The 25,929-nt window shown below is 40.3% G+C and overlaps 1 protein-coding gene and 1 long non-coding RNA gene across 2 annotated transcripts in view; both read right to left on the bottom strand.

Moving 5' to 3' along the window:
* Positions 1-6,126: 6,126 nt before the first annotated feature.
* LOC130025195 (uncharacterized) overlaps positions 6,127-25,929 on the bottom strand; it is a 55,803-nt gene continuing 36,000 nt past the window's right edge. Inside the window, exon 3 of the long non-coding RNA XR_008792647.1 lies at positions 6,127-6,216. This is a non-coding gene — a long non-coding RNA (uncharacterized LOC130025195). The remainder of the gene's footprint in view (positions 6,217-25,929) is intronic.
* LOC130025192 (tripartite motif-containing protein 5-like) lies at positions 6,531-25,599 on the bottom strand. Its single transcript, XM_056116140.1, has 7 exons — positions 25,534-25,599; positions 19,365-19,841; positions 18,731-18,826; positions 17,229-17,459; positions 11,494-11,516; positions 8,043-8,143; positions 6,531-6,647 (listed from the first exon to the last, which is right to left on the bottom strand). The coding sequence occupies exons 2-7, from the start codon at positions 19,800-19,802 to the stop codon at positions 6,580-6,582; spliced, it is 957 nt and encodes a 318-aa protein (XP_055972115.1). The 5' UTR covers positions 19,803-19,841; positions 25,534-25,599; the 3' UTR covers positions 6,531-6,579.

Genomic DNA, 25,929 nt, shown 5'->3' on the forward strand with positions numbered 1-25,929 from the left:
ATTAAAAAGATCCATCTACTCATTTTCAACTGTTAAGGGAAAAGAGATTTCTTCTACCCTTGGAATTTGAACCCAGGTCTGCCATCTGCAAGACAAGCTCTACCTGCTGTACTATCACTCCAGCCCCCAACTTAATGTTTTCAATGATAATTTCTCCTGCATCAGCACCCCAGTTCTACCCAGCCATCATCCTCCACCCCCTATCCCTACCCGCTGCTGCTCCTAGACTATCCCCATTCAGTACAAACAGCAGAAAGCTTTCTAGCAGGGCCTGTTTCCTTACTTTCAGAACAGCTTCTTCAGTCTTCCAGTGGATCTACCCAAAAAAAAAAATTCTGCTTTTTTCAAAAGTCTCCCAAACTGTGCACTCTGCAAACTACTTAACATACCTCTGACCCCAAAGGAGAAGCCGCGGTTCTTCGGAGAAAAGTGAAGGCCACCAGAGACAGAAGTAGTCAGGATTCACTCAGCTTAACAGGATCTCACAAGAACAAAGATCCAGAGAAGCCAAAGAATATGAAAGTAAAATTCTTACAGGAAACAGGAAAGAGAAGAAAATCTATGAACCAATGAGAGAATTATACCTGGGCCAGATGGGGCTGTGACTACAGCCTTAGAACTTCCTCCTTAGGGTAATTAGGGTAATATCTGATCACCGTTTGGTGTTCTACTTAGCCTTGACAAGAACAAAGATCCAGGGAAGCCATGGAAAATAAAAGTAAAATTCTTTCAGGAAACAGGAAAGAGGAGAAAATCTATGAACCAATGAGAGTTTCATGTCTTATGCCTGAGCCAGACGGGGCTGTGATGATAGCCTTAGAACTTCCTCCTTAGGGTAATAGGTTTAGCTAAGTCATGTAATCACACACAAACACACACATACGTGCGCGCACCAAGATTCCCTCTTGCTTCCATATCCCTCTTCAGTCTTCCCACACCATTCCTAATCTTCTTTCTGGTCAAAAGGAGAGAAAGGAGATCTGACTGGTGTCCTCCATCTATTCCTTTGAAACTGGCTCAAAGATAAGAACAGATAAGGGCAGTTTGTCCCCAGTATCCCTTTCCTCACAAATCCTAAGCTTTACTTGTTGGTCTGTACAGAAGATGGAAAGTCCTTCATGAGACCAGGTTACTAGAGGATAACACTGTTCCTTTAAGCACCCATTAGGCTGTATTTTTTTTCTTTTCTTTCAGGCTTTTTTCCTATGACCCTGAGAGTCCACCCCACCCCGGTCTCTGATCATTCTGTTCATGTCCTATTTGGCCTTGTGAAAAAAAAGAATGAGTACTCAAATCTGAGTTTAGGTGATCAGTCATCTGGGCTAGCAGAGAGTGGGAAAGTGGTTATTCTGACATTCAGACCTAAATTTAATAAGATACTTTTCAGAAACAGGTTTGGAAAACAAAACTGCATGAAATGGAATTTGTTAGGAAATGTCATCTAATCACTTGATCACTTGACACCCTGTTACTCATTGATTTGCTCAAGTGGGCACCAGTAACGTCTCCATTCATCCCTGTCACATGCTAGTGTAGCCCAATAGCATCTGTTTACTCCAGAAACACGAAGAGACTCAAATCAATCGTCAGTGTCTTGACGAAGAAATCTGACCATCTCGTAGGTGAGCAGCCACACGATCTTTTCACGTCCCCTGAAATCTATTTGGTAATGGCTCTAGTCCAGCAGTTGTCTCCAAATCTCGTTATGTGTCCAGCCCATCTGAATTTCAACGCCTTGGCAAACGAGACAGCGTTCCTGATTTTCCATTGTTGACAGAGCTCAAAACTCCGGATTCTTTCTCTCACTTGAGTGAAGCATGATACTCCAAACATAGCTCTTTTGATTCCTTTTTGGGAGACCCAAATAACATTTTTACCCTGTTTTCATAGGGTCCAAGTCGCTGAAGTGTATGTTAATGCAGGAAGAATGGTGGAATCGAAGAGGTGTGATCGGAGCCAGAGATTTTTTTTGTCCTCTTAGCTATTTCTTTGATGCTCTTGAAGGCGTTCCAAGCGCTCTCTTCCTCCTGCCCAACTCAGGTGCCAGGTCATTTGTCATGTTGACTTCTCGACCTAGGTACACATAACTGTTGCATTCAGAGATGTTCATTCGATTGAGAGCGAAAGGAACATCAGGAACGAGTCAATTTCTCATAAACATTGTCTTAGTCAGATTTAGATGCAGTCCGACCTTTCCACACTCACAGTTGAAGTTGGCCAGCATTAGTGCCACTTGGCTAAGGTATGGTGTTATTAGAACAATGTCATGAGAAAAGCGGAAGTGTTGTAGTTGCTGACCATCTACCTTCAATCCCATTCCTTCCCATTCCAGTCGTCGCATGAGGTTCTCGCCCTGTTTGGCTAGGGCTTTGATGACCGCTTCGATCTCAGCACAATCAAAGGTCTTCTTTAAATCAATGAACAGGATGGGTGTTTGATCATTGTATAATTGAAACCCAAGCACAAAAATGTGTAAGTCTGCAACTGTACCTCATGATGTCTCGCTATTAAAAATTTTTATAATAAAAAAAGGAAAAAAATAAATCAATGAACAAGCTGCTTATTATGTACATGATCCAGGGTTAGGAATTACCTATTAAATGGGAAATTTGTGATATTACAAGACTGATGGGCTTGGCCAGAAGAATTTTAGGATTCACCTCCACTCCTTGACATCTATCACGAGAATGTAAAATCACCAATTCAAAAAGATATATGCACACTAGGTTGATTACAGCACTCTCTATAATAACCAAAATCTGGAAACAGGGCCTGGAATGATATAGTACAGTGGGCAGAGTGGGGAGGACCTTTGCCATGCATGTGGTTGACATGGCTTCAAGCGCTGGCATGCCACATGGTCCCTTGAGCACTGTCAGGAGTGATCCCTGAGCACAGAGCCAGGAATAACCCCTGAGCATCACTACTACGGGGGAAAAAATCTGGAAACACCCATATGTTTGAGGGATGAGTGAATAAAGAAGTTGTACTGTAGAGATACAATTAAGTATATCATCTGCTATAAGATGAAATTCTACCTTTTGCTAAAATTTAGAGAAAATGCAAGTGGATAATGTTAAGTAAGTTAAGCCAGTGAGAAGAGGAATGCTGAATAATATCATGCATATGTTGCTGACCATGTTGTGATATAAGAAACAAAGCAAGGGAATGCATATGGAGAATGAAAACAAATGCTTGGACTCTGACAACAGCATGAGGCTACCAAGTAGGGGAGGTCTGAGGGTAGTGATGCATGAGGCCAACTAGGAGTGATGTAACGACTGTAGTAGTGGGGTTTGGGCACTCTAATGGTGGTGAAGTGGCACTTAAGAGTTTCGGTGAAATGCTTCAGTGCTTTTTTGCAGCAATATCATAGACATTAACCCTACTGTGAAAACAATTACATTTAGAAAATTAGTTTACTCTGGCCAGTATTTGAACGTGAGGAAAGCTCTTGGAGGAATTTAGAAACTGTATTTCTTGGTTTGAGAGACAAAAAAAAAAACTCTTGTTCTATTTCATGATACAGAGACAAAAATGCTGCATGACATCACCAACTTGTGGAGTATAAACTTCTCAACTCGGTGGAATGGTGGTTGCCAGAAGCTGTAGAGGAAAAATCGGTGTGTCCAAGAAGTCCTAAAAAAAAAAAACATTTCTTCTGCAAATACATAATCTAGCAGATGAAATTAGGAGAAAATGGGGATGGCAAAAAATGCTCAACAGGTAACAGCAAGTTGCAGGTTTCACCCTTAATTCCATGTCAGCACTAAGATGGGAGCAGCCCACCAAACTGGGGATGTGGCTGGAAAATGAAACAATGCATTGATGTAGGGAAGTGGATACTGGTGAAGAGAGTGGAATTGAAACACTGTATTCCTGAGGGGTTGAAGTGATAGTACAGCCAGTAGGACGTTTGCGTTGAATGCGGCCTACCCAGGTTCGATTCCCAGCATCGCATGTGGTCTCCCGAGCACCATCAGGAGTAATTCCTGAGTGCATGAGCCAGGAGTAACCCCTGAGCATTGCCGGGTGTGACCCAAAAAAGAAAAAAAAAACACTGTATACCTGAAACCCAATAATGAACAACTTTATAATTTCACCATGACTAATACAAATTATTTTTTAAAAGGTGAAAGTTCAAAAAAAGTTTAAAAAAAGTTTGCTTTTTTTAAAAGCAAAATTCCAGGAATTTTGCTCCATGACTTGGAGGTCAGCCACATGTGCTAGGGGAAAAGGAAGCTCAGATAGAGAAGAGAGCACCAAATAAGGGTGTTGTGAGGATTCTCCCAAGATGGGAGAAGTATGCTGAAAGTAGACTATAGACCAAACATGATTGCCACTCAATGCCTCTCTTGCAAAACACAGGACACAAAAGAAGAGAGAGAGAACAAGGGGGAATGCCCTGCCACAGAGGCAGGGTGGGTTGGGGGGACAGGGAGTGGGAGGAATGCTGGGACCCGTGGTGGTGGAGGATGGGCACTGGTGGAGGGATGGGTACTTGATCATTGTATAACTGAAACCCAAGCACAAAAATTTGCAAGTCTATAACTGTACCTCATGGTGTTTCACTAATAAAAAAATATAATGATGGATAAAAGTGGTTTGAAAAATAAAAACTGATCACTATAAAAAAAAGAGTAACCCTAGAGCTCTGAAGACAAAGAGCCGTTTTATGAGACATTGATACAAGTGATATGGTCCACTAGGTATATGAAATGTTATTATTCATTTCAGATGTGAATGCTTTGTACACAACAAATATTCTGTCATAATACCAGCAAGTGTGGTACACTTTTCCTAATGGTGTTATTTTAAGAAAATAAGCAACATATTATTCAAGATTACACTGCTAGTATGTGGAGAGAGAATATTTGAGTTCAGACACACTAGATATAAAAGACTTCCTTCTAATACACAACACTTAATATAGTTTTTCTAAAACTGATAAATGATGGTCTTTTTGGGTAATTAATATACCACTAGGGACTCATTTATTCATCATTGAAATACTTAGTTCCCATACAGAAAATAATAAACAAAAGTGTTAAAAGGATCCCAGTATTCCTTCATGTTTTGTCAATTGCGAGGAAAACAGAAATTGCAATCTTATTTTTTTTGGTAAGCGTTGGGGGAAGAGGACAAAGTGGGGCCTCATTTTCTATTGCAAGAAGTTAAAATTATCAATAAAGATTCCTCCTAATGTAAACATAATAAAACCATGGAACATGGAAAAGTAAACATTCTATTAATGAATGACAGAGGTTCAAATGAAAAACAATTGCAGGTTACAACACCCACACAATTTTGTGAACTCACAGTAAACACTTTATTAATGAATGACATGTTCAAATAAAAAAAATTACAGGATAGTAAAGATGGAAGAATAATACAGGTTATGTTCTATTGGAAGCAACCAAAGCAAGCAATACTGGAGCCAGAGATGTAGTACACCAGATAGGGTGCTTGCCTTGCACATGGCTGACCTGATGGTCCCCTGATACAGAACAGGAATACTTCCTGAGAGCACAGTCAGGAGTAACTGCTGAACATTACTGGGTGGGGTTCCTCTCCCCCACCCCAAAGCAAATAATGTTACAATGAAGTTGTGAGGGTGTGTCGTGGTTCAAGAGGTTGGTGAGCACAAAGTCATTGGGCCAGAACAGTTCATAAGATTAAAATATGGGAATATTTTGTCAGTAAAGCAACACGAAGAAAATTTATGCAAGAGAAATCCATGGTTTGTGACATCATAAAACGAGACTGTGCGTGCCTCATAGTCAACAAAAACCCCAATACGATGGGGAGGAACAGTCATGGAAAGAGTCACCGCCCCAGAACTAGAGGCAGAAGTATTCACAAAAACTTTATTTTCAGAATAATTTTGTAACCCTATAACCCAGTAGTCAAATTGAGGTCCATGTATAGGGTGCTGTTTAATGATTACAGTTTTGGGGGCTACATCCATTTTGAATACTGAGGCTATCATAGGCCCAGAGGGAGATGGATAATTATTTTGTTGATTGAATAGAGAGGATGAAAATCCACAGCCAGATAAATTATTATTTTTTTGATTGAATACAGAGGATGAAAATCCAGTGACAGATAAAGAATTATTTTGTTGATTGAATTGAGAGGATCTAATTGATGTGATTTGACGTACACCCACCATCCATTCATGTTTGTTTGACACATCTACCTCCCAGTACCACTTTCCTGATTTGATAGCTTCAGAGCCCAGAACATAATTATCACAGCCACCTGTTGAAGAACCCAGCTGTGAACTCCTTTCGGGTACACATTTCACTTGTCTTCCATCCAAAGAAACGGCAATATCTGGTTTATTGTCAGGAACTTTCAGAGTCATCTGAACTGTAGAAAAATTAGAAGATTGGGTGAGAAAATGCTTTTATGTAATATTCTAAGAGGGATCTTGAGAATTATTTAAGTGGGAACTAGGACAAATTTTACTTTGTTCTTGGGGAGAATAACAATGCAAAACAATAATATATGCATTTTGAAGGGGAAATATGAGTCTTGAAACATGACGTCTACAAGAAAACAAAAAATTCGTAAATACTATGAGAACAGAATTTGATGATAATGTGATTTTTCCTTACCCCAGTAGCATTCAATATCTTTCAGTTCTAAAATGGAAAAATAAATTGTGTTAAATATAAGAAAAGGAGTCAGAACTAAAATTTATTTTCTCTGCAATTTAGATTATAGTGAGGTACTGAACTGTTACCTTAAAATAGAGCGCACCACCTGACCGCATCCCATTAAATAAACATATATCTAGAAGTAAATGGCCTCCACCATCTTGCTTTTGAATTTTTTTTTCTCAAATCACAGTGAGATAAGCAGTTTATCTCAAAGTTGTTCAAGGTGGGTTTCAGTCATACAATGTTCTAACACTTGTCACTTCCTGGTGTACATTTTCCACCACCAATGTCCCCAACCTCCTTGCTTCTCTCCCTACACCCATTCTACTTCTACAATATGCACTTCAGCACTTCAGCCTCCACTACTGTCTTTTAGTGTCTCTCTCTTTCAGTTTCTCTCTCTGTGTCTCTCTCAGTCTCTCTTTTGGGTCATTATGGTTTGTGTTACAGGTACACAAACCCTGTAATTTATATGATAACCCTGTGATACAAGATGATCACTGAAATAAATTCCTTTACCTACTTTCAGCACTCAATTCTTGTTCAGAGTGATTTTTTCCAACTGTCACTGTCACAGTATTCCCTTCTCTACCCTAACTGCCTTCCTTCTACCCCTTCCTCCCATTTCTGACAAGCTTCTAACCTTGGACCAGTCCTCCTGGACCTCATTTCTGTTGTCTTTGAGTGGGAGTCTTATACTGTGTTTTTTATATACCATTAAAAAATGCGATCATTCTATGTGTATCTCTTTCCTAATGACTCATTTCACTCAACATGATACTCTTCAAGTACATCCATATATTAATAATGACCGTGACGGAACATTTCTTTAAGAATAACTTTATTTTTCCTGGTGGGTTTGTTGTATTCCATTGTGCAGATGTATCATAGTTTCTTTATCCAATAGTCTGTTCTCAGGCACTTGGGTTGTTTCCAGATTCTGACTATTGTGAATAGTGCTGCAATAAACATAGAGTGCAGATGGCACTTTTGCTGTGTGTTTTTGGGCCTCCAGGATATATGTCCAGAAGTGGTATTGCTGGGTCACATGGAAGTTCAATTTCTAGTTTCTTGAGGAAACTAGAAAACAATGCCCTTATTGTTTTCCAAAAAGGCTGGACCACTTAAATTCCCAACAACAATGAGAGTCCCTTTATTCCTGCACACTCATCAGCACTGGTTGTTCTTATTCTTTTGACATGTGCCACTCCCTGTGGTGTAAGATATCTAGTTGTTATTTCAATTTGCATCTCCCTGATGACTAGTGGCCATCTTCCTCTTGTCTCCTCTGTTCTCAACTGGGAATTGAATCCTCTTCTCCATTTAGCACATACCACACAAATTCCACATTCATCAACTTAATCGACTACTCCTTACCATAAAATGCTTTCAGTATCCCACTCAGATCAGTAGCTTGAAATACTTTGCGACCTTCCAAGGGAAAAAATTTTGGCTTTGTCAGAGTCAAGTTCTCACTCCTAAGGGTGACAAAAACTGATCAGACTTCTGATATACTGTCCCTTCAAAAACACTGACTTGATTTATTCACCCTAATGATGCATTTAAAATCTCCTCCTGGAGACCAAGAGAGATAAAGAGAGTTCAGACTCTGAAGCTAGAAAAGCTAAGATCATTTCTACCTAGCTTCCCCAGTTGATATCTTGCGTAAACCTATAAAGACCTCTCAGAAACATTTCCCCTTCCAGAACAAATTAATTTCTTCTCTATCTTCTAGAATTCATGCTAAATAATGAATTTAGCAAACCAAGACAAAAAATGTGTGGAAAAGTCTCTGCTGGACGTGGCATTCAGAGTAGTGACAGAAAGTGAGGTAATAGAACCTGGCTCCTGGTCTGCAGCACATGAAGTGTAAGGATACAGGTTGGAAAGGATCAATATCTTCAAAATCAATACCCTAGGAGGGAAACTCTCAAAAAAACAACTTAACACTTTAGTTCTCTAAGGGGCTGGAGCAATAGCACAGTGGGTAGGGCGTTTGCCTTGCACGTGTCCAACCCGGGTTCGATTCCCAGTATCCCACACCCTGAGCACCGCCAAGGGTGATTCCTGAGTGCAGAGCCAGGAGTTACCTCTGTGCATTGACGGGTGTGACCCAAAAAGCAAAAGAAAAAAAAACTTTAGTTCTCTGAAAACAGCTATAAATACTTATTTAAAGTATAATCATTATAAGCTCATGTAGCTAAGCAATCTGGAAAGACCTGATGTTGCCAGGTTGGAATGCCAATGTGTAGTGTGCCCTTTCTTTGTATTTACTGCTCTTTCTTTGCATTTACATAGATATACATAAAGTATGTGACCGTGATAGATACTTCTTTGCAGCAGAGATAGTATATTTCTTGCTAAGCAGAACCTTACAGGAAAAGTTACTCTCTTCCATTCTCAGAAAAGAAATAAAAATGTGAGAGAGTTGGATCCAAAAGATAGTTGGGGGAAAAGCAGAGTGATAGTATAGTGTTTGCCTTGAATGTGGCAGACCCATGTTTGATCCTGAGCATGATTCCCTGAGCATGATAGAGTGAGCTCAGAGCCAGGTTTAAGAGCTCAGAGCTGGGGCTGGAGTGATAGCAAGGCGAGTAGGGTGTTTGCCTTGCACGCAGCCAACCCGGGTTCAATTCCCAGCATCCCATATGGTCCCCTGAGTATTTCCAGGAGTGATTCCTGAGTGCATGAGCCAGTAGTAGCATCTGTACATCGCCGGGTCTGACCCCCCATAAAACGAGCTCAGAGCTATAATTAAGCCCTAAGAATTAAGCCACAATTAAGCCCTAAGTTCTTCCATGTGTTCAGAACCCTTCACACACCCCCAACCCTCAAAATTATGGAAAATTTTTGGAGAGAAAATTCAGGGGATAAAATGCTTGCCTTCTTTCTACCACCCCTGGTTCAATCCAAATTGCTGCATTTGGTACTGAGGACTGTAAAGGGTGAGTCCTAAGCACAGAGCCAGGGAGTCCAAGGCACAACTCACTGTGGCCTCCAATAAACAAAAGAGAATATAAGAGAATGAGAGCAGGTGCAAATGGAACTAGAGAAGACAGAAATTGAATGATCTACATATGTTACAGACATCAGAGAGTTAAAGAGGCAGTAAAGGGGGGCGGAGCTACAGTGTAGCAAGCAGGGCATTTGTCTGGCACATGACCGACCTAGGTTCCATCTCTGAAATCCCATATGGTGCCCCGAGTACTGCCATAAGTGATTTCTGATTGAAGACCCTGGAGTAACCCCTGGGAATCGCTGGGTGTTCCCTACCCCCCCCCCCAAAAATTATAAAAATAAGAAGAGGCAGTAAAATGAAACACACACAAAACTTAGAACTGAACAAAATGAAAGACAGAAGGTGGCCAATAACTTTCATAAGGCTTAGCAGTCCCTGGATTTTATCCAGTCAAAAATTGTCAAAGCTGCTGAAGACTCTACTGTTACTAAGAATAGTGATGGGCGCCCTGGAATAGAGTCTTCTAAGAAGGAGGCAATGCCTGTAAATCTAAATCAGACTTTACACAGTTACAACAGCTGCTTCAAGAAGTAAACCAACAACTCTCAAAGGAGAAATAAGAAAGGGTTCGGAGTGAAGTGACTGGTAAGCTATTCAAAGAAAACAGAAGGCATTTTGCCAAATTTCAGCCTTGTTTAGGTTTTCACTCTTTCTACGTGGTCAAAAACACTGAAGGTTTGTCTTTTCTAATCCTTGTTAACCTATTGATTTAAGGAGAGAAAAGCCAACTCTGTAGACACCTCGAAAGTTTAGTTTTATAATAAAAACTGAATAATAATTAGACTTTTACATTCCTAAAGATAAACACATAATGTTTTATCTTATTTTGTTCAATAGAATTGTTCAGAAAATCAAAACTGGTAAAGACAATGGAAAATACAATAACACTTTAATGCTGATGTTGTACACTGTTTTCACAGTCAGAGGAGTAACTGCCTCTGACTTCAACTCAAGAAAACACCTTTTTGTTGCTAATGTATCAGTTTTTATAATGGCATCAACAAATAAAGGGATGATATTTATTGTTTTAAAGGGGCATAATTTGCAAAATATTAAAAACATCTAATTTTGGATTTGCTCGAGCGGGCCCAGTAACGTCTCCATTGGAGACTTTGTTGTTACTGTGTCTGGCATATCGAATACTCTCGGTAGCTTGCCGGGCTCTCCGAGAGGGGCGGAGGAATCGAACTCGGGTCGGCCATGTTGGCCGCTTGTAAGGCGAACGCCCTACCCGCTGTGCTATCGCTCCAGCTGGAGCGATAGCACAGCGGGTAGGGCGTTCGCCTTGCACGCGGCCAACATGGCCGACCCGAGTTCGATTCCTCCGCCCCTCTCGGAGAGCCCGGCAAGCTACCGAGAGTATTCGATATGCCAGACACAGTAACAACAAAGTCTCCAATGGAGACGTTACTGGGCCCGCTCGAGCAAATCGACGATCAACGGGAGGGCCTTTACCTTACCTTACCTTAATTTTGGATATTTATCAAATAAAGCAAACATTTTCCTACCTTAACTCACTTATCTGAGTAGCTACAGAATCAGGGTAAAATTAAGTAATCAGAAGCACTCTGAGGTCACATCTCTAAAAGTGTTACTCATCTGAACTCTGTAACATCCTCTCACTCAAATTCTTTACCGAACAAGTCCATTCTCAGTACTTAGAGATCATAAAAGCCAAGATTCAGAAATAGAAATCTAATATAAAACTATGGAGAACAATGTTTTATTCTTATTCATCACCCGATGACTGCAATGATATTAAATTTCTTTTCACTGCACAAAAGGACCATTTCTGATCTTCATACATACCTTTTGAGGACATCATTCACATTCTAGGGAGAAAAGAGAAAATATGAGTCTAGAAATAATAAGCTCATTCCACTTATAGGGCTTCATTACATTTTCACTACTGTTTCATGAAGTAGAACAGATCCAGTGACCTAACTCTTAGTTCATGAAGGAAATAAAATATTAACAGAATTATAGGGATAGGAGAGAAGACTTTCTTACAGAATTAAAACAAAAATTTCTAAGGCTGCACAGCATTGGCTTTTGTTGGGTCAGGGGTCCATATTTGGAGCTGGAAGGAGGGGCTGGAAAGATAGTACAGCAAGTAAGGTGCTTGCCTTGCATTCAGTGAACCTGAGTTCCATCCAATTGCCAGCATACCCTATGGTGCCCAGTGCATTGCCAGGAGAAATTCCTGAGTGCAGAGCCAGGAATGACCCCTGAGCATCACTGAGCATGGCCCCAAATCACAAAACAAAGCAAACAAAAGGGGCCATAGGGATCAGCGTTTGCCTTCCATAGAGCTGACCCATGTTTGATTTCTAACACCACAAATGTGTATGGTCTCCTGGACCCTACCAGGAGTGATTCCTTGCAGAGCCAGGAGTAAATCCTGAACACTGCCAAGTTTGGCCTAAAAACCAAGCAAACAATCAAAAACACAAGGTTCATATTAATAGTAGCACCTTGCCAAATCAGTGATGAAGTGGGTTTTTCTAGAATTAATTCAGTATCGATATGAAGTAGACCATGATAAGAAAGGTAATGTTATCATTAGAGAAAAACTAGGAAAAATTAAAAAGCTATATTGGATATTTGAAAAAGTTAAAAATTTATTCTTGAAATATTTGTTTTGAAGACATAGTAGTGCTTATCAAACAGATGACCTAACTGACATAAATTAACCATTTCACTTAATTCATTCAAAACACACATCTTCCAGAGTGAATGTAGAAAAACACTCAGGAAAAACAATATTTTAGTATAATAAGGAAAAATATATTTAAATATATATATATATGTGTGTGTGTGTGTGTGTGTGTGTGTGTGTGTGTGCATGTGTAGCACTGTCCTGTAGCACTGTCCTTCCTTGTTCATTGCTTTGCTCAAGCGGGCACCAGTAACGTCACCACTATGAGACTTGTTGTTACTGTTTTTGGCATATAGAATACACCACGGGGAGCTTGCCAGGCTCTGCCATGCAGGCAGGATACTCTCGGTAGCTTGCCAGGCTCTCCAAGAAGGATGGAGGAATTGAACCTGGGTCAGCCGCATGCAAGGCAAACACCTTACCCGCTGTGCTATAGCTCCAGCCCATTACTATATATTTATAGTAATATATATGGTCTCTCATTAGAAATAAATTAATTTTAAAATCTATAGTAAATAAAGTAGTAAATTACCAAGAAGTTGTTTACATTAGACAACTTGCTTTAAAAATAACTTATAAGTCAAGTATTGGTAAAGGGAAATGTGTTTGATATTTACATGACTGAGACCTAAACCCGAAAGCTCTGTAACTTTTCCCACAGTGATTCAATAAAGAAATAAATTATAAAAAAAGAAATAGAAATTGAGAGAGAAACAAAGACAGAGAAAGAAATAACCAAATATATATTGGTGGTATTGAGGAGATACTACTTATTTTATCCTTGTGAGTCACTCTTGGTTGTGCTCAGCAGACCATAGATGGCACATGGAGTGAAATTGGGGTGGACGTCATGCAACATTAACACCAATACCCCTGTATTATCGTTCTGGTATCCTAGACAGATAATTTTTAAAGGAATTTGATTTTTATTTTAAACCCTATAACGTTTGAAACTCACAGGACAAATTAGTGCATGAAAATTGAATAAGCGTTGATATGATCTCAAAAATCTCCATGATATTCTTGCCTGTTTGAGTTTAAGTATACTTTTATATGTGGCAACCTTGAGTAAAATTTGAGCCTAGGAAATAGTAATTTCTTATTTTAGGAATTTCAGCTTATTCTAAGTCCCATGCATAGTATGAAAAGAAATATATTTTATTTAAGCAGAGATTATACTAATGTTTGACAAACAACTAAACCTCAAGCTAAGTCGACAAAAAAATTAAATTATGCTTATATTGTTGAAATGTTGAATGTTTTGGGACTTAAAAAGTAGATTAGGATAGTTAAGTTATTTACTTTCCATGTGGACAATCTCAATTCAACCCTTGGCAACACATATGTTCCCCCAAACTCCACCAATTCTGATCCCTGAGTTTTCAAAGTTATTTTCATGAAAGAATTAAAGCAATGTACATCATAATAAATATTATGTTACATTCTTTTGTTATTAAGATATAAATCTTAAAAGGTAAATAAAAAAGTAGTTTTAATAAAACAAAAAAAACTTATAAGTCAAAATATTTTCAGAATATGAAATTATGCTAGGCTAAATGAAATCACTGAGTAAGGACCACAGTTATAACAGTGCATGGTATCATTAAATACTTATCTTAGAAAAAAATCCTCAAAAAAGTTTTTCAAGTTTCTAATTCAGAAAAAGTAAAGGAACAATAGTAGTATCCAATCATATTTACATACACAAAAAATAATGATAATCCAGAAATAAATAACATAAATATGTTTAAAAAACCTTAGAACCGGGGGGGTTGGTGCCGCCAGCTGGTCAATCTGTACCTGTAAGGCGAGTGCATCAGCAGCCTCATGGCACCGTCAGACTTTCAGATACCCCAAAATTGCTGTTGTGACTTTGGCCAGACCCCAAAAACTTGGGGCAAAGTTTACCAAGAAAGTAAACGGCCAAAAGTTAGGTCTGTGGGAGACACACCCACAAACCACCTCTGGCACAGCTATATAATTGGAGGCATGGCCTCTCTGGTTCCTGATTGAACTGCTTAACAGCCATGATCCCAGAGACTCAGAAACAAATCTCGGAACCCAATGGCTTTTGGCAGAAATGCGTCCTGTTCCTGCAGTAGGTTGCTGGTGCTGGGCTAACCCAGGTGGAAATAGGTTTCGTGCTTTGGCCTGTTCCTCCTGGTGGTCCAGTGACCACCATCCTCCAGAGGCCATTGGACAGTCAGGTTTGGGCCTGCAGTGACAAGACACGCGGGGTCTCCCAGATGGGGGTGGAACCAGTCCTTTCCTCCCCATCTCAATGAGACCCCAAGTCACCGTCTACAAACGGCCTCTCTGGCTCCTGATCAAGCAGATTAACGGCCATGATCCCAGAGACTCAGAAACAAATCACGAAACCCAGCGGCTTTTGGCAGAAATGCATCTGGACTGCATACAAGGTGGTCACCGCCTCAAAAATTATTGGAAAGCCAGGTATTAGCCAGCGGTGACAGGGCAACTGCAGTCTCATGGGAAGGGGGACAATACCGGCTCGTCCTTCATTGCCCTACCGAGCTCATGAGTTGCCCCCTATGAGCAGCTCTCTCGCACAGCCAAGGCTACAGAGGCAAAATAACTTAATCCAGAGCCCGGCAACTTGCCGCAGAAAAGTGCATGGACCATGTGTTAAACTATGGTGCCATACCTCCCCAGTAGGGAAAGGGTGTTGGTCCCTTCCTCCTTCCCCCCGCCACCACCCCTGGCAGAAAGGTGGCCACCGCCTCAGAGCTTATTGGAAAGCCAGGTATGAGCCAGCAGTGACGGGGCAACTGCAGTCTCATGGGAAGGGGGGCAGTACCGGCTCATCCTTCACTCCCTACTGAGGTCATGAGTTACCCCCCACAAGCGGTTCTCCAGCATGGCCATGGCTCCAGAGGCAAAAGAACTTCGTCCAGAGCCCAACAGCTTGTGGCAGAAAAGTGAATGGGCCAGGTGTTAAACTACAGCACCATGCCTCCCTGGGAGGGAATGGGTGTTGCTCCCTTCCACCTTTGCCCCCACCCCCGAAGGCAGCAAGGTGGCTGCTGCCTCAGAGCTTATTGGAAAGCCAGGTGTGAGCCAACGGTGACGAGGCAACTGCAGTCTCATGGGAAGGGGGGCGGTACCAGCTTGTCCTTCAATCCCTTCTGAGGTCACAAGTTACCCCCACGAGTGGCTCTCTGGCACGGCCATAACACCAGACACACAGAAACCAATCTCGTAATTATCGGCTCTGCAGAAAACCAAAATCATTATATGACATTATATGATTCTCATAACCAGCTATAGAAAACAAAGTATTTCACAATGCCTTTTCAGCAATCCTGATTGTTGGGGGGGTGGGGGAATTTTAAACAATAATGGTGCATCTTTTGTCGAAATAATGAATGTAATCAATGTAGAGAAGTGTTAAGTAGAAATTATCTGCCTCACAGGAATTGCGAGGGCTGGGAGGGGGGTATATTGGGTTTCTTGGTGGTGAAAAATGAGTACTGGTGAAGGGAAAGGTGTTTGATCATTGTGTGACCGAGACCTAAACCTGAAAGCTTTGTAACTTTTCCCACAGTGATTCAATAAATAAATATAAGAAAGAAAATAAATAAATAAAAATATGAAAAAAAAGTAAGGTGGAGTTCATGCCCAGTTCAATTTGCTAATCAGTAGCTGAATAAATAGCAGTACTCCTACATGGAAAAAAAATAAAAAGCCTTAGAACAAGGTTTGTTTGGGGGCTGAAGTGAGAATACAGAGAGTAAAGCACCACTAGGAGTAATTCCTGAGTGCAGAGCCAGGAGGAACACTTGAGCATCACCCAGTGTGGTCCTCAAACAACAACAACAAAAAGGAGTGTTCTTGAAAAAAACCAATGAAGTTGATGAAAAAAACTATGTCAAGAGATAGAAAAAAAATTAATCACCCAGAGGGTTGGAGCAATAGCAGAGCCAATAGAGCTCAACAGAAAAAGACAAACAAACAAGCAAAATTGGACTCCCAAATAAAAAGTCGATTATTAAGCCTGTTTTGTTTTTTTCTTTTTGTCTTTTTGCCTTTTGCTTTTTTTCCTGATATTTGGCCCTCACCCAGTGATAATGAGGGCTTACTCCTGGCTCTGCTCAGAATCATTCCTAATGATGCACAAAGGATTGATTATACGTAGTGCTGCTGGAGAACAGACACATTTAGATGTACATGTGTAAAAGCAAGAACCTCACTCATTGAACTATCTCTGTGGTTCTATTAACTGAGGGTTCTGTATAAATTAATGATGTAATAAGGAATTTTAAGAAAAATTTTATTTCTAAGGTAGCTAAACAAATTCCTACAAAGATAATACAGATAAAAATAAACTCACAAACAGTAAAAAAGTATAAACCTGATACAAGTAAAAATGAAAATATATCATTAAACATTAATAAAAGAACCCTGAGATAGCTAAATGCTAAATTATACTGAATAAAGAAAACGAAATACTGCCATTCATAAATTATTTTTAGAAAACAAGAAAGAGTGAAGAATTCTATCTCTGCAAAAAGAAAAACACTTAGAATACGAAATGTATTTGCTGATGGCAAATGCTGGAAAATGTTTATATGGTAATTGCTTTACACTACTGGTTCCCAGGTGACAGAAATCTACAGAGTACCTAAACACACTGGTCTGAGGTCTAGTTTTTGCCCTGCACTGGGTAACAATATAAATGAGATTTTTTTCTTATTACTCAGGCTTTTAACAGTCAGTTTCAATAGCCTTTGAAATAAATGCAGGGAAGTTGTACTGCAGGGACAAAGAATCTTAGTGTCACAGCACAGAAATAAAGAAGAGAAGGGAAAAAAAGGTTCTCATTCCTCTCAAATCTCAGGGTCTGGGGCTGCTTCCCAAGTCTTACATGCAGCATCTCCTTCGCAGATGCCTGAAGTTTGTGCTCCAGATCTGAGATGAGACCACTTGTGAACTGGCTCTGTTGAATCAGCTCCTTCTTGGACTCTAACAAGTCATGGAAAATTTTTTTCTTCTCTTCCCTCAGCTTTTGCAGCTCCTTTTGTTCCTTCAAATCCATGATATCTCTTATTTCTTTAAATGCTTTCTGGACACTTTGAATCTCCTTTTCTATTTGATTCTTAAAGAATGAGAAAGAAACAAAGGTACTCAGGAGATAAGGCAGAGACTGGAAGCCAGAGAAGCTACTTGAAAAGTTCTCTAAAGAAATTAAAACAAAAGGAACCATTCTTTAAGATAAGAGACTTTTCAGATTACTTCCCCATATCAGAGTCAAAAACAATGGCCTCAGATCTATAATACTGAGGTCAATCCTGAGCCAAAAAGCAGTACCAGGGTGTTATTCAGTTTATACCTGCTAGCCTGGATAATTTATTTCCTGAAATTAGATCCCATTTTCTTGATAAATTTCATATAGAAGACTAAACCAGGAGATGTAAGTAGAGCATTTTCTCCAGAAATGTTGATTTATAAAACATAATTGAACTGGGTTTGATCCGCAGCATCTAGTGGTCCCCAGAGCACTGCCAGGTGTTATAGTTACACAGTCAGTAATAACACCCAAGTATTACTGGGTGTGGCCCAGAAATCACTGTCACTGTCCTCCCGTTGTTCATCGATTTGCTCGAGCGGGCCCAGTAACAAGTCTCTCCATCGTGAGACTTGTTGTTACTGTGTTTGGCATATTGAATACGTCACGGGTAGTTTGCAAGGCTTTGCCATGCAGGCGAAATACTCTCGGGAGCTTGCCGGGCTCTCGGAGAAGGACGAAGGAATCGAACTCCGGTCAGCCATATTGGCTGCGTGCAAGGCAAACGCCCTACCAGCTGTGCTATTGCTCCAGCCCAGCCCAGAAATAAATTTTAAAAATGATGAGAATGTCACAGGGACTTCCCTAATGATGTTCACTAGTGACTCCCTCTATAGACTTCTAAAAAACAGAATCACTTTCCAACCCTTACCTCTATCAGGGAAAGTACTAAGAACGGATAGTCAAATGCCCTTTGGGCCTATTAATAATGAAGAAAAATAAGAAAGGAACTCACACTTCCTAAAACTCAAGTTTTACATTTGTCTGGGCTGGAGCCATAGCACAGTGGTAGGGCGTTTGCCTTACAAGCGGCCAACATGGCCAACCAGAGTTCGATTCCTCCACCCCTCTCAGAGAGCCCAGCAAGCTACCGAGAGTATCTCGCCCAAGCGGCAGAGCCTGGCAAGCTACCCGTGATGTATTCGATGTGCCAAACACAGTAACAACAATGATGGAGACGTTACTGGGCCTGCTCGAGCAAATTGATGAACAACGGGAGAACCGTGACATTTGTCTGATTTCCTCGAAAAGTTTCTCCTCTACCAAGAAATTGAGTCTTACACCTCAGGAAGTTTCTCTACCTGCCAGGAAGTACTGTGTTCTCTGAGAGCAGTTTCAAATTCTTCAGCTTTCTGCTGCTTCTTTCTGAGTTGTTCTAGAGATGCCTGGAGCTTTTCCTGTAGAAAAGAAATCAAAAGTTGACTTAAGCCTTGGGATTTCTCACTATATGAATATGAGGTAAATGAGGAAGAAATAATGCAATCATCTGAGAAATTAAGAGTTTTTGAAGTTCTAAAGAAAAGTAATTAGAATCTATGACTGGACAGAAAGCTCAAAATAGTGAAATATGTGAAGATTTAAGTAGAATTACCGGTCACCATCTGTCCCCAAGAGAATAATTTCTCTTTTTTACAAGATAAATCTTCTCCTGCAGTAAGAGAAGAATTTACATCCTAATTCACCTGTCTCCCACTTCTTTTATTCACAAAGGTGTTAAGATCTTTTCTGAAGCACCCAATGTCACCTATCTAGGAAAAATTTCAAACTTCTGGCTAAGTCTCTATTGTAGGCTAATCTTTTTGTAACTGGAATGCACAAACATGTTCTCTAGACATCAGAGACTGAGCACAAAAAAAAACAAACTACAGGACTCTGAGCTCTCCTGCCAAGGTAATCAGTCCCACGTTTTGTTCTGCCCTTCCATCTGGTCTCTACCTTGCATTCCTCGGCTGCCTCCCCAATGAGGAGCGTGTGGTGACCACGGTGTTCCTGAGACCGTTCACACAGCCAGCAAATGAACATCCAGTCCTCCTTACAGAAGAGCAGCAACTTCTCTCCATGCTGCTCACAAAGATCCTTCTTCTCTTCCTCCTCTTGGCTTAAATTGACCCCTCTGAGCCTCTCTACTAAATTGGTCAGATGCCGATTAGGCCTCATGTTCTCAGGATCATAAATGGTTCTGCATACAGGACAGCTGTTCTTCCCTGCTTGACTTGACTCCTGGCTGCTCGCAGTGATGCAAGCTTGGCAAAAGCTGTGGCCGCAGCCCAGGCTCAATGGTTCTCTCAGGAGTTCCAGGCAAATGGGGCAGGTTATGTCTTCCTGTAAGTTTCTCAGGATTTCTGTAGCCATGGCTGCTGCTCCTCTGCTCATAGTTACTCTGACTTAGGAGGATCTTTTCTTCACAGTTCCCTGCAAAATTAGGAAGTTGAATGGGGCAGAGTCATAAGGGTAAGCATAAAATATTTTGATATCTAATATTATGTAGATGTCAAAATCAGGCAAAAAAGAAACAAAGAGAAAAAAAAGGAGAGAAACAAGTGAAAGGCTTGAAGACCTCACAGAAATCACTTCTCATAAAAATTTCACTTAATCTTCAGTTCATACCACACAATAAGTCCCATTCTTAACTGTTTAAGTACTTAATTTTCTTTGTTCTTACTGAGCAAAAGGACAAACCAAGATTTTTTTTTCTACCAAGACCATGTGAGAACTTTATCTATCCCTTTTACTTTTCCCTTCGGATGCTCCAGTTAACCCTCAATATTAAAAGAACCCAATCACTTCAATATGGGATTTTATATCTATTCCTCTTCAAGCAAAGATTATTGTTGCTGATATACAATGACTCATTTTTGTATTTCAGTAGACTCTCTTCTTATATGTTCTCTTATTTGAAAAACTACTGTAACTGATCTACTCTGTAATCATTGCTATTAATACTATACATCTGTAATGATTTTTCTTAACATCATGACACGTTGAGAATATAATGGTAGAAGCAAATCTTTTCATCAGAAGTGTAAGTACAGATAAGAATGACATATAGGGCCAGAAAAAAATGATACAGGCGCTTGTCAATTAGGGTTAAATCCCTGACATTCCATAGTCTACCAGCACCTCCAGATGTGATCCCTGAGCCATGAATAAACCTTGAGCACTGAGTGTGGCCCCCAAACCAAAATGAAACAAAAGCTGATATACAATTTCATGAAATAGATCTTCAAAACACAGAATTGAAAACTGGAGTGAAGTAATTTATTTTTTTAAATTTTTATTAGTGAGACACCATGAGGTACAGTTGTAGACTTACAAATTTTTGTGCTTTGGTTTCAATTATATAATGATCAAAGACCCATCCCTCCACCAGTGCCCATTTCCCACCACCACGGATCCCAGTATCCCTCCCGCCCCCATCCCTCCCATCCCACCCTGCCTCTGTGGCATGGCATTCCTTTTTGTTCTCTCTCTCCTATTGGGTGTTGTGGTTTGCAAAAGAAGCAATGGGTGGCAATCATGTTTAGTCTATAGTCTACTTTCAGCATGCTTCTCTCATCCTGGGAGGATCCTCCCAACACCCTTTATTTGGTGCTCCCTTCTCTATCTGAGCTCCCTTTTCCCTAGCATATGTGTCTGGCCTCCAAGCCATGGAGTAAAATTCCTGGTACTAATCTCGGCCATTCTACAGTGTTAGTCGAAGAAATTTATTTGGGTATCTCCTAATAGAGGGCTGTCCCCTGCTTCACAAACAGAATCGAAGAAAACATATAAATCAAGAACCCAACTAACTCAATTAATACTGTTTATTAACCCAATTAATATTGTTGAAAAAATAATCTGACTGAAATTTGAGTCATTGACTCTAAGGTCTGCTGAACTATAACTCATGATCTAATTTCCAGCCTATTCTGTATTTTCTTTGTTAGTGTAGATAATCTACGTAATAAGATTCTCTAGCTTCTCCCTAAGTCTTTTATCCAGAACAATCTTTTCTTTTGCTATCATTTTACACAATATTTCAGAATGTTTTTACTATGTGGGCCATGCACCAGACTTGTGAATAACTTGGTTTAACAAGAGGCCTGAGTACAAGAACTAAGTGTCTTGTCGTGTATTTGGCTGACCCCTGTTCAATTCCTGGCACTACAAAGAGATTATCCCTGGAGTATCAGTAGGAGTAATCCCTGAGTAACAAAGCCAAGAGTGAACCTTAAGTATTGCTAGGTATGACTCAATTTCCCCTTTACCCCCACCCAAAAAAAATTAATCCAAAACAACTAGATCTATTTCTTTTCAGTTGAATGTTGTGTCGTGACAATATCCAGAACATTAGGGATGTGGAAGTGAAGAGAACAAGACTAGCTGATGGTTCCTAGGGAATTTAAGTACTTGGGATACTAAACTTCACCTTGAGTTGGAAATGTACTGAGAACTACACAATGCATACTTATGTGTGTAGGTGTGAATGTGTTGGGTACTAGAAAGGTAAAAGGCATACATTTACTCATTATGATCAGGTAGTGTCACAAAAAATGTCAAGTTTTAAAACTATATCATGATGACAGTGGACTAATATTCAAAATCATGAGTCTAAGTAATATTTAAGTCACTTAAGAGTCTACCATTAATGTAAAAAGTGGTAGAAAATTAAATAATTCTATGCATATAAAATAACAGATAAATTATGAGAGCAGAATATAGGATCAGAAAGATAATATATGGGACCAGAAAGATAGTTTAGCTGGCAAGGTGCTTGCCTTACATTGAGTCTGACCTAGGTTTAATCTTGAGCACCCCATATAGTCCCCTGAGCTCCATCAGGAGTGAGTCCTGAGTCACAGAGACAGAAGTAAACTCTGAGCACTACAGGTTGTGGCCAAAAACCAAACTAAACAAAGAAAAGAAAATTAAACAAATTTAAAGAAGATACCTAAGAAATGTGGAACTGAAAGGAGAAAAGTAGTTATCCAAATAATACATTATGAACTGGGGCTTATGCATATCTACCTTATACAACTTCTTAGTAACCTGGATTTAGACCAATGCCATTAAACTAGCCTAAAACTGGATGGCTACATGCAAAAAAGTGGGCTCAGATATCTGCCTAACACCATGTACAAAAGTAAGGTCAAAATGGATTAAAGACCCCAACATCAGACCAGAATCTATAAGGTAAATCTATAAGACAAAGTTGGAAAAACCGTCCATGAAATTGAAGCTAATGGTATCTTCAAAGATGTCACGCCACTGGCCAAGAAAGTGAAAACAGAGATTGACAAGTGGAACTATCTTAAACTAAGAAGTTTCTGCACCTCAAAAGAAACAGTGACCAAAATACAAAGACAGTCTACAGAATGGGAAAAAATATTCTCCAAATACACATCCGACAAGGGGTTGATATCAAGGATATACAAGATACTGGTTGAACTCCACAAGAAGAAAACATCCAACCCCATCAAAAAATGGGGCAATGAAATGAACAGAAATTTTCTCAAAGAAGAAATCCGAATGGCTAAAAGGCACATGAAAAAATACTCTACATCATTAATCATAAGGGAGATGCAGATCAAAACAACAATGAGATATCATTTCACACCACAGAGACTGCCCACATCCACAAGAACAAAAGCAACCAGTGCTGGTGCGGATGTGGCAAGAAAGGGACCCTCCTTCACTGCTGGTGGAAATGCCGACTGGTTCAGCCCATTTGAAAAGAGTATGGACGATTCTCAAAAAATTAGAAATTGAGCTCCCATTTGACCCAGCAATACCACTCCTGGGAATATATCCCAGAGAGGCAAAAAAGTATAATCAAAGTGACATCCGCACTTGTTTGTTTATTGCAGCCCTCTTTACAATAGCCAGAATCTGGAAAAAACCTGAGTGCCCGAGAACAGATAACTGGTTAAAGAAACTTTGGTACATTGACAAAATGGAGTACTATGTAGGTGTTAGAAAAGAGGAAGTTATGAAATTTACATACAAGTGGTACTACATGGAAAGTATCATGTTAATCGAAATGAGTCAGAAAGAGAGAGATAGACATGGAAAGATTGCATTCATCTGGGGAACATAAAGTAACAAAATAGGAGACTAACACCCAAGAATGGCCGAGGTTAGTACCAGAAATTTTACTCCATGGCTTGGAGGCCAGCCACGCATGCTAGAGGAAAAGGCAGCTCAGATAAGAAGGGAGCACCAAATAAAGGGTATTGGGAAGATCCTCCCAGGATGGGAGAAGCGTGCTGAAAGTAGACTATATACTAAACATGATTGCCACTAATTGCCACTTTTGCAAACCACAACACCCAAAAGGAGAGAGAGAACAAAAGGGAATGCCGTGCCACAGAGGCAGGGTGGGATGGGGGGGATGGGGGCGGGAGGGATACTGGGATCCTTGGTGGTGGGAAACGGGCACTGGTGGAGGGATGGGTCTTTGATCATTATATAATTGAAACCAAAGCACAAAAATTTGTAAGTCTACAACTGTACCTCATGGTGTCTCACTAATAAAAATTTTTTAAAAAATCAAAAGGGCATTTAAATGTCTACAAAAACCTCTAATTTTATTTGTTTATTTACTTGCTTGCTTTTTGGGTCACACCCAGTAATGCGCAGGGGTTACTCTTGGTTCATGCACTCAGGAATTATTCCTGGCCGTGCTTGGGGTACCATGTGGGATGCTAGAAATCAAACTCCGATTGGCCCCATGGAAGGCAAATGCCCTACCCGCTGTGCTATCATTCCAGCCCCCAAGCCCCTAATTTTAGTGTCGTCTTATAATATTTCTTCCTCACTTGAAGAGCTCCTTCTCATTTCTCTTCTATTTTCTAATAAACTACTTTCGAGATCTGAGTCTAAGCATCTTTATTATTCAATATTTTCACTTTTGAAAATATCGAAGATCCTGGGAATCCCAAATCAACAGAGACCTGCCACCACTGCTTCAGCCTCATCTGCATCATAATCATGTAAATCATTTTTTAGAAAAAAAAATGTGCTCCCACTGTTTAGAAACAGGGTCTGGTAACTATTATATGGTAAAACAGTGGTATTCTAGTTTGGTTTGGGGGAGGACACCCAAACCTGGCTGTGCTCAGAGTTTGATGGGGGAGGGAGAGGCGGGGATTGAACCTGGATTGGCCATGTGCAAAGCAAGTGCCCTACACACTGCACTATTTCTGCAGCCCTAGGAAAACACAGTGTTCTAAACTTGGCGGTTATTTTTCCAATAATACTGGAGAAAAAGCAAAAATGACAACTAAATGCCCAGGTCAGCATGCTGCCATCTGTATTAGGTCATTGTGCACTTTTCATGGATCTTCTAATATTGCAACTTATCAGAAAACAATCTAGAAGTGACAGGTAAAGACAAGCAAAAAGAAAAAAGTGGGGAGCAGCTTGTCCCCATTATTCCTTTCCTCACAAATCCAAATCTTTACTTGTTTAGGTTTGTAGCACTATAGCACTGTAGCCCCGTTGTTCATTGATTTGCTTGAGCAAGCACCAGTAACGTCTCCATTGTGAGACTTGTTGTTACTGTTTTTGGCATATCGAATATGCACATGTGTCACCCACATCTCCCCTCATCTCCCCTCTTGAGATGTGTACATTCATGCTTTCATGTCTAATTCTGAGATGTGTGTAGGGGCTCTCTCCACTCTTAGAAGAGCCCATGTTCTCTCTTGAATGTGTTTCTCTCTCTCTCTCTCTCTCTCTCTCTCTCTCTCTCTCTCTCTCTCTCTCTTTCTCTCTCCCCTACACACCTTAAAACTCTCAAAATAAAATCTATTTCCTTCACTGCCTCCTGAAATTCCTTTCTGCAAGGCAAGACAAAAGCCCAGTAACCCTGGGTCCTGAGTGGCAGAGGCGGAGGGGAAAAAGTGACATTCTTTCTCCTCACCGCTTCACATAAGTCACCTGTGGGGCCCAACGGCATTACTAGACTATCCCCAGTCAGTAGAAACAGCAGAATGCCTTTAGGCAGGCCTTGTTTCCTTACTTTCAGAACAGTTTCCTCTGTCTTCCAGCAGACCTACCCAAGAAAAATCTGTTTTTGTCAAAAGTCTCCCAAGCTCTGCACTCTGAAAACTACTGAGCATACCTCTGGTCCCAACGGAGAAGCTGTGGTCCTTTGGAGAAAAGTGAAGGCCAGATTCACCAGAGAAAGAAGTAGTCAGGATTCACTCGGCTCAAGAATTAATATGAAGTAAAAAATAAGAGATAGTGCAGTCAAAAATGGAACTGCTCACAGTAGCTGGTAAGTGTAAACTGACTCTTCCTCTTTCAGTGCTAAAATTAAAAACTGTGGTCACTCAAGGAAATCCGACGTTCACTTAAGTAAAACTAAAGATTAGAAAGAAAAAAAATTAGAAAAAACCCCTCAAATCCCGCCTCCCCCAGATGGAACCCCAGTGACCAGAAGCCTCTACAACCACAGCTCGAGTATGCGGGAACTAAGACTTTTCCTCAAATCTCCCGGGACTACATCTCCCAGGTA

This window comes from Sorex fumeus, unplaced genomic scaffold, assembly GCF_029834395.1.
Source record: "Sorex fumeus unplaced genomic scaffold, SorFum_2.1 ptg000030l, whole genome shotgun sequence".
Classification (NCBI taxonomy): Eukaryota; Metazoa; Chordata; class Mammalia; order Eulipotyphla; family Soricidae; genus Sorex; species Sorex fumeus.

Coding starts and splice junctions, on each gene's coding strand:
- LOC130025192 (XM_056116140.1), bottom strand. CDS start 19,802: ATGAGCAGAGGAGCAGCAGCCATGGCTACAGAAATCCTGAGAAACTTA. Junction 18,827..19,364: donor AGGCAGCCGAGGAATGCAAG/GTAGAGACCAGA, acceptor TCTTTTCTACAG/GAAAAGCTCCAGGCATCTCT. Junction 8,144..11,493: donor GTGAATGATGTCCTCAAAAG/GTATGTATGAAG, acceptor TGTCACCCTTAG/GAGTGAGAACTTGACTCTGA.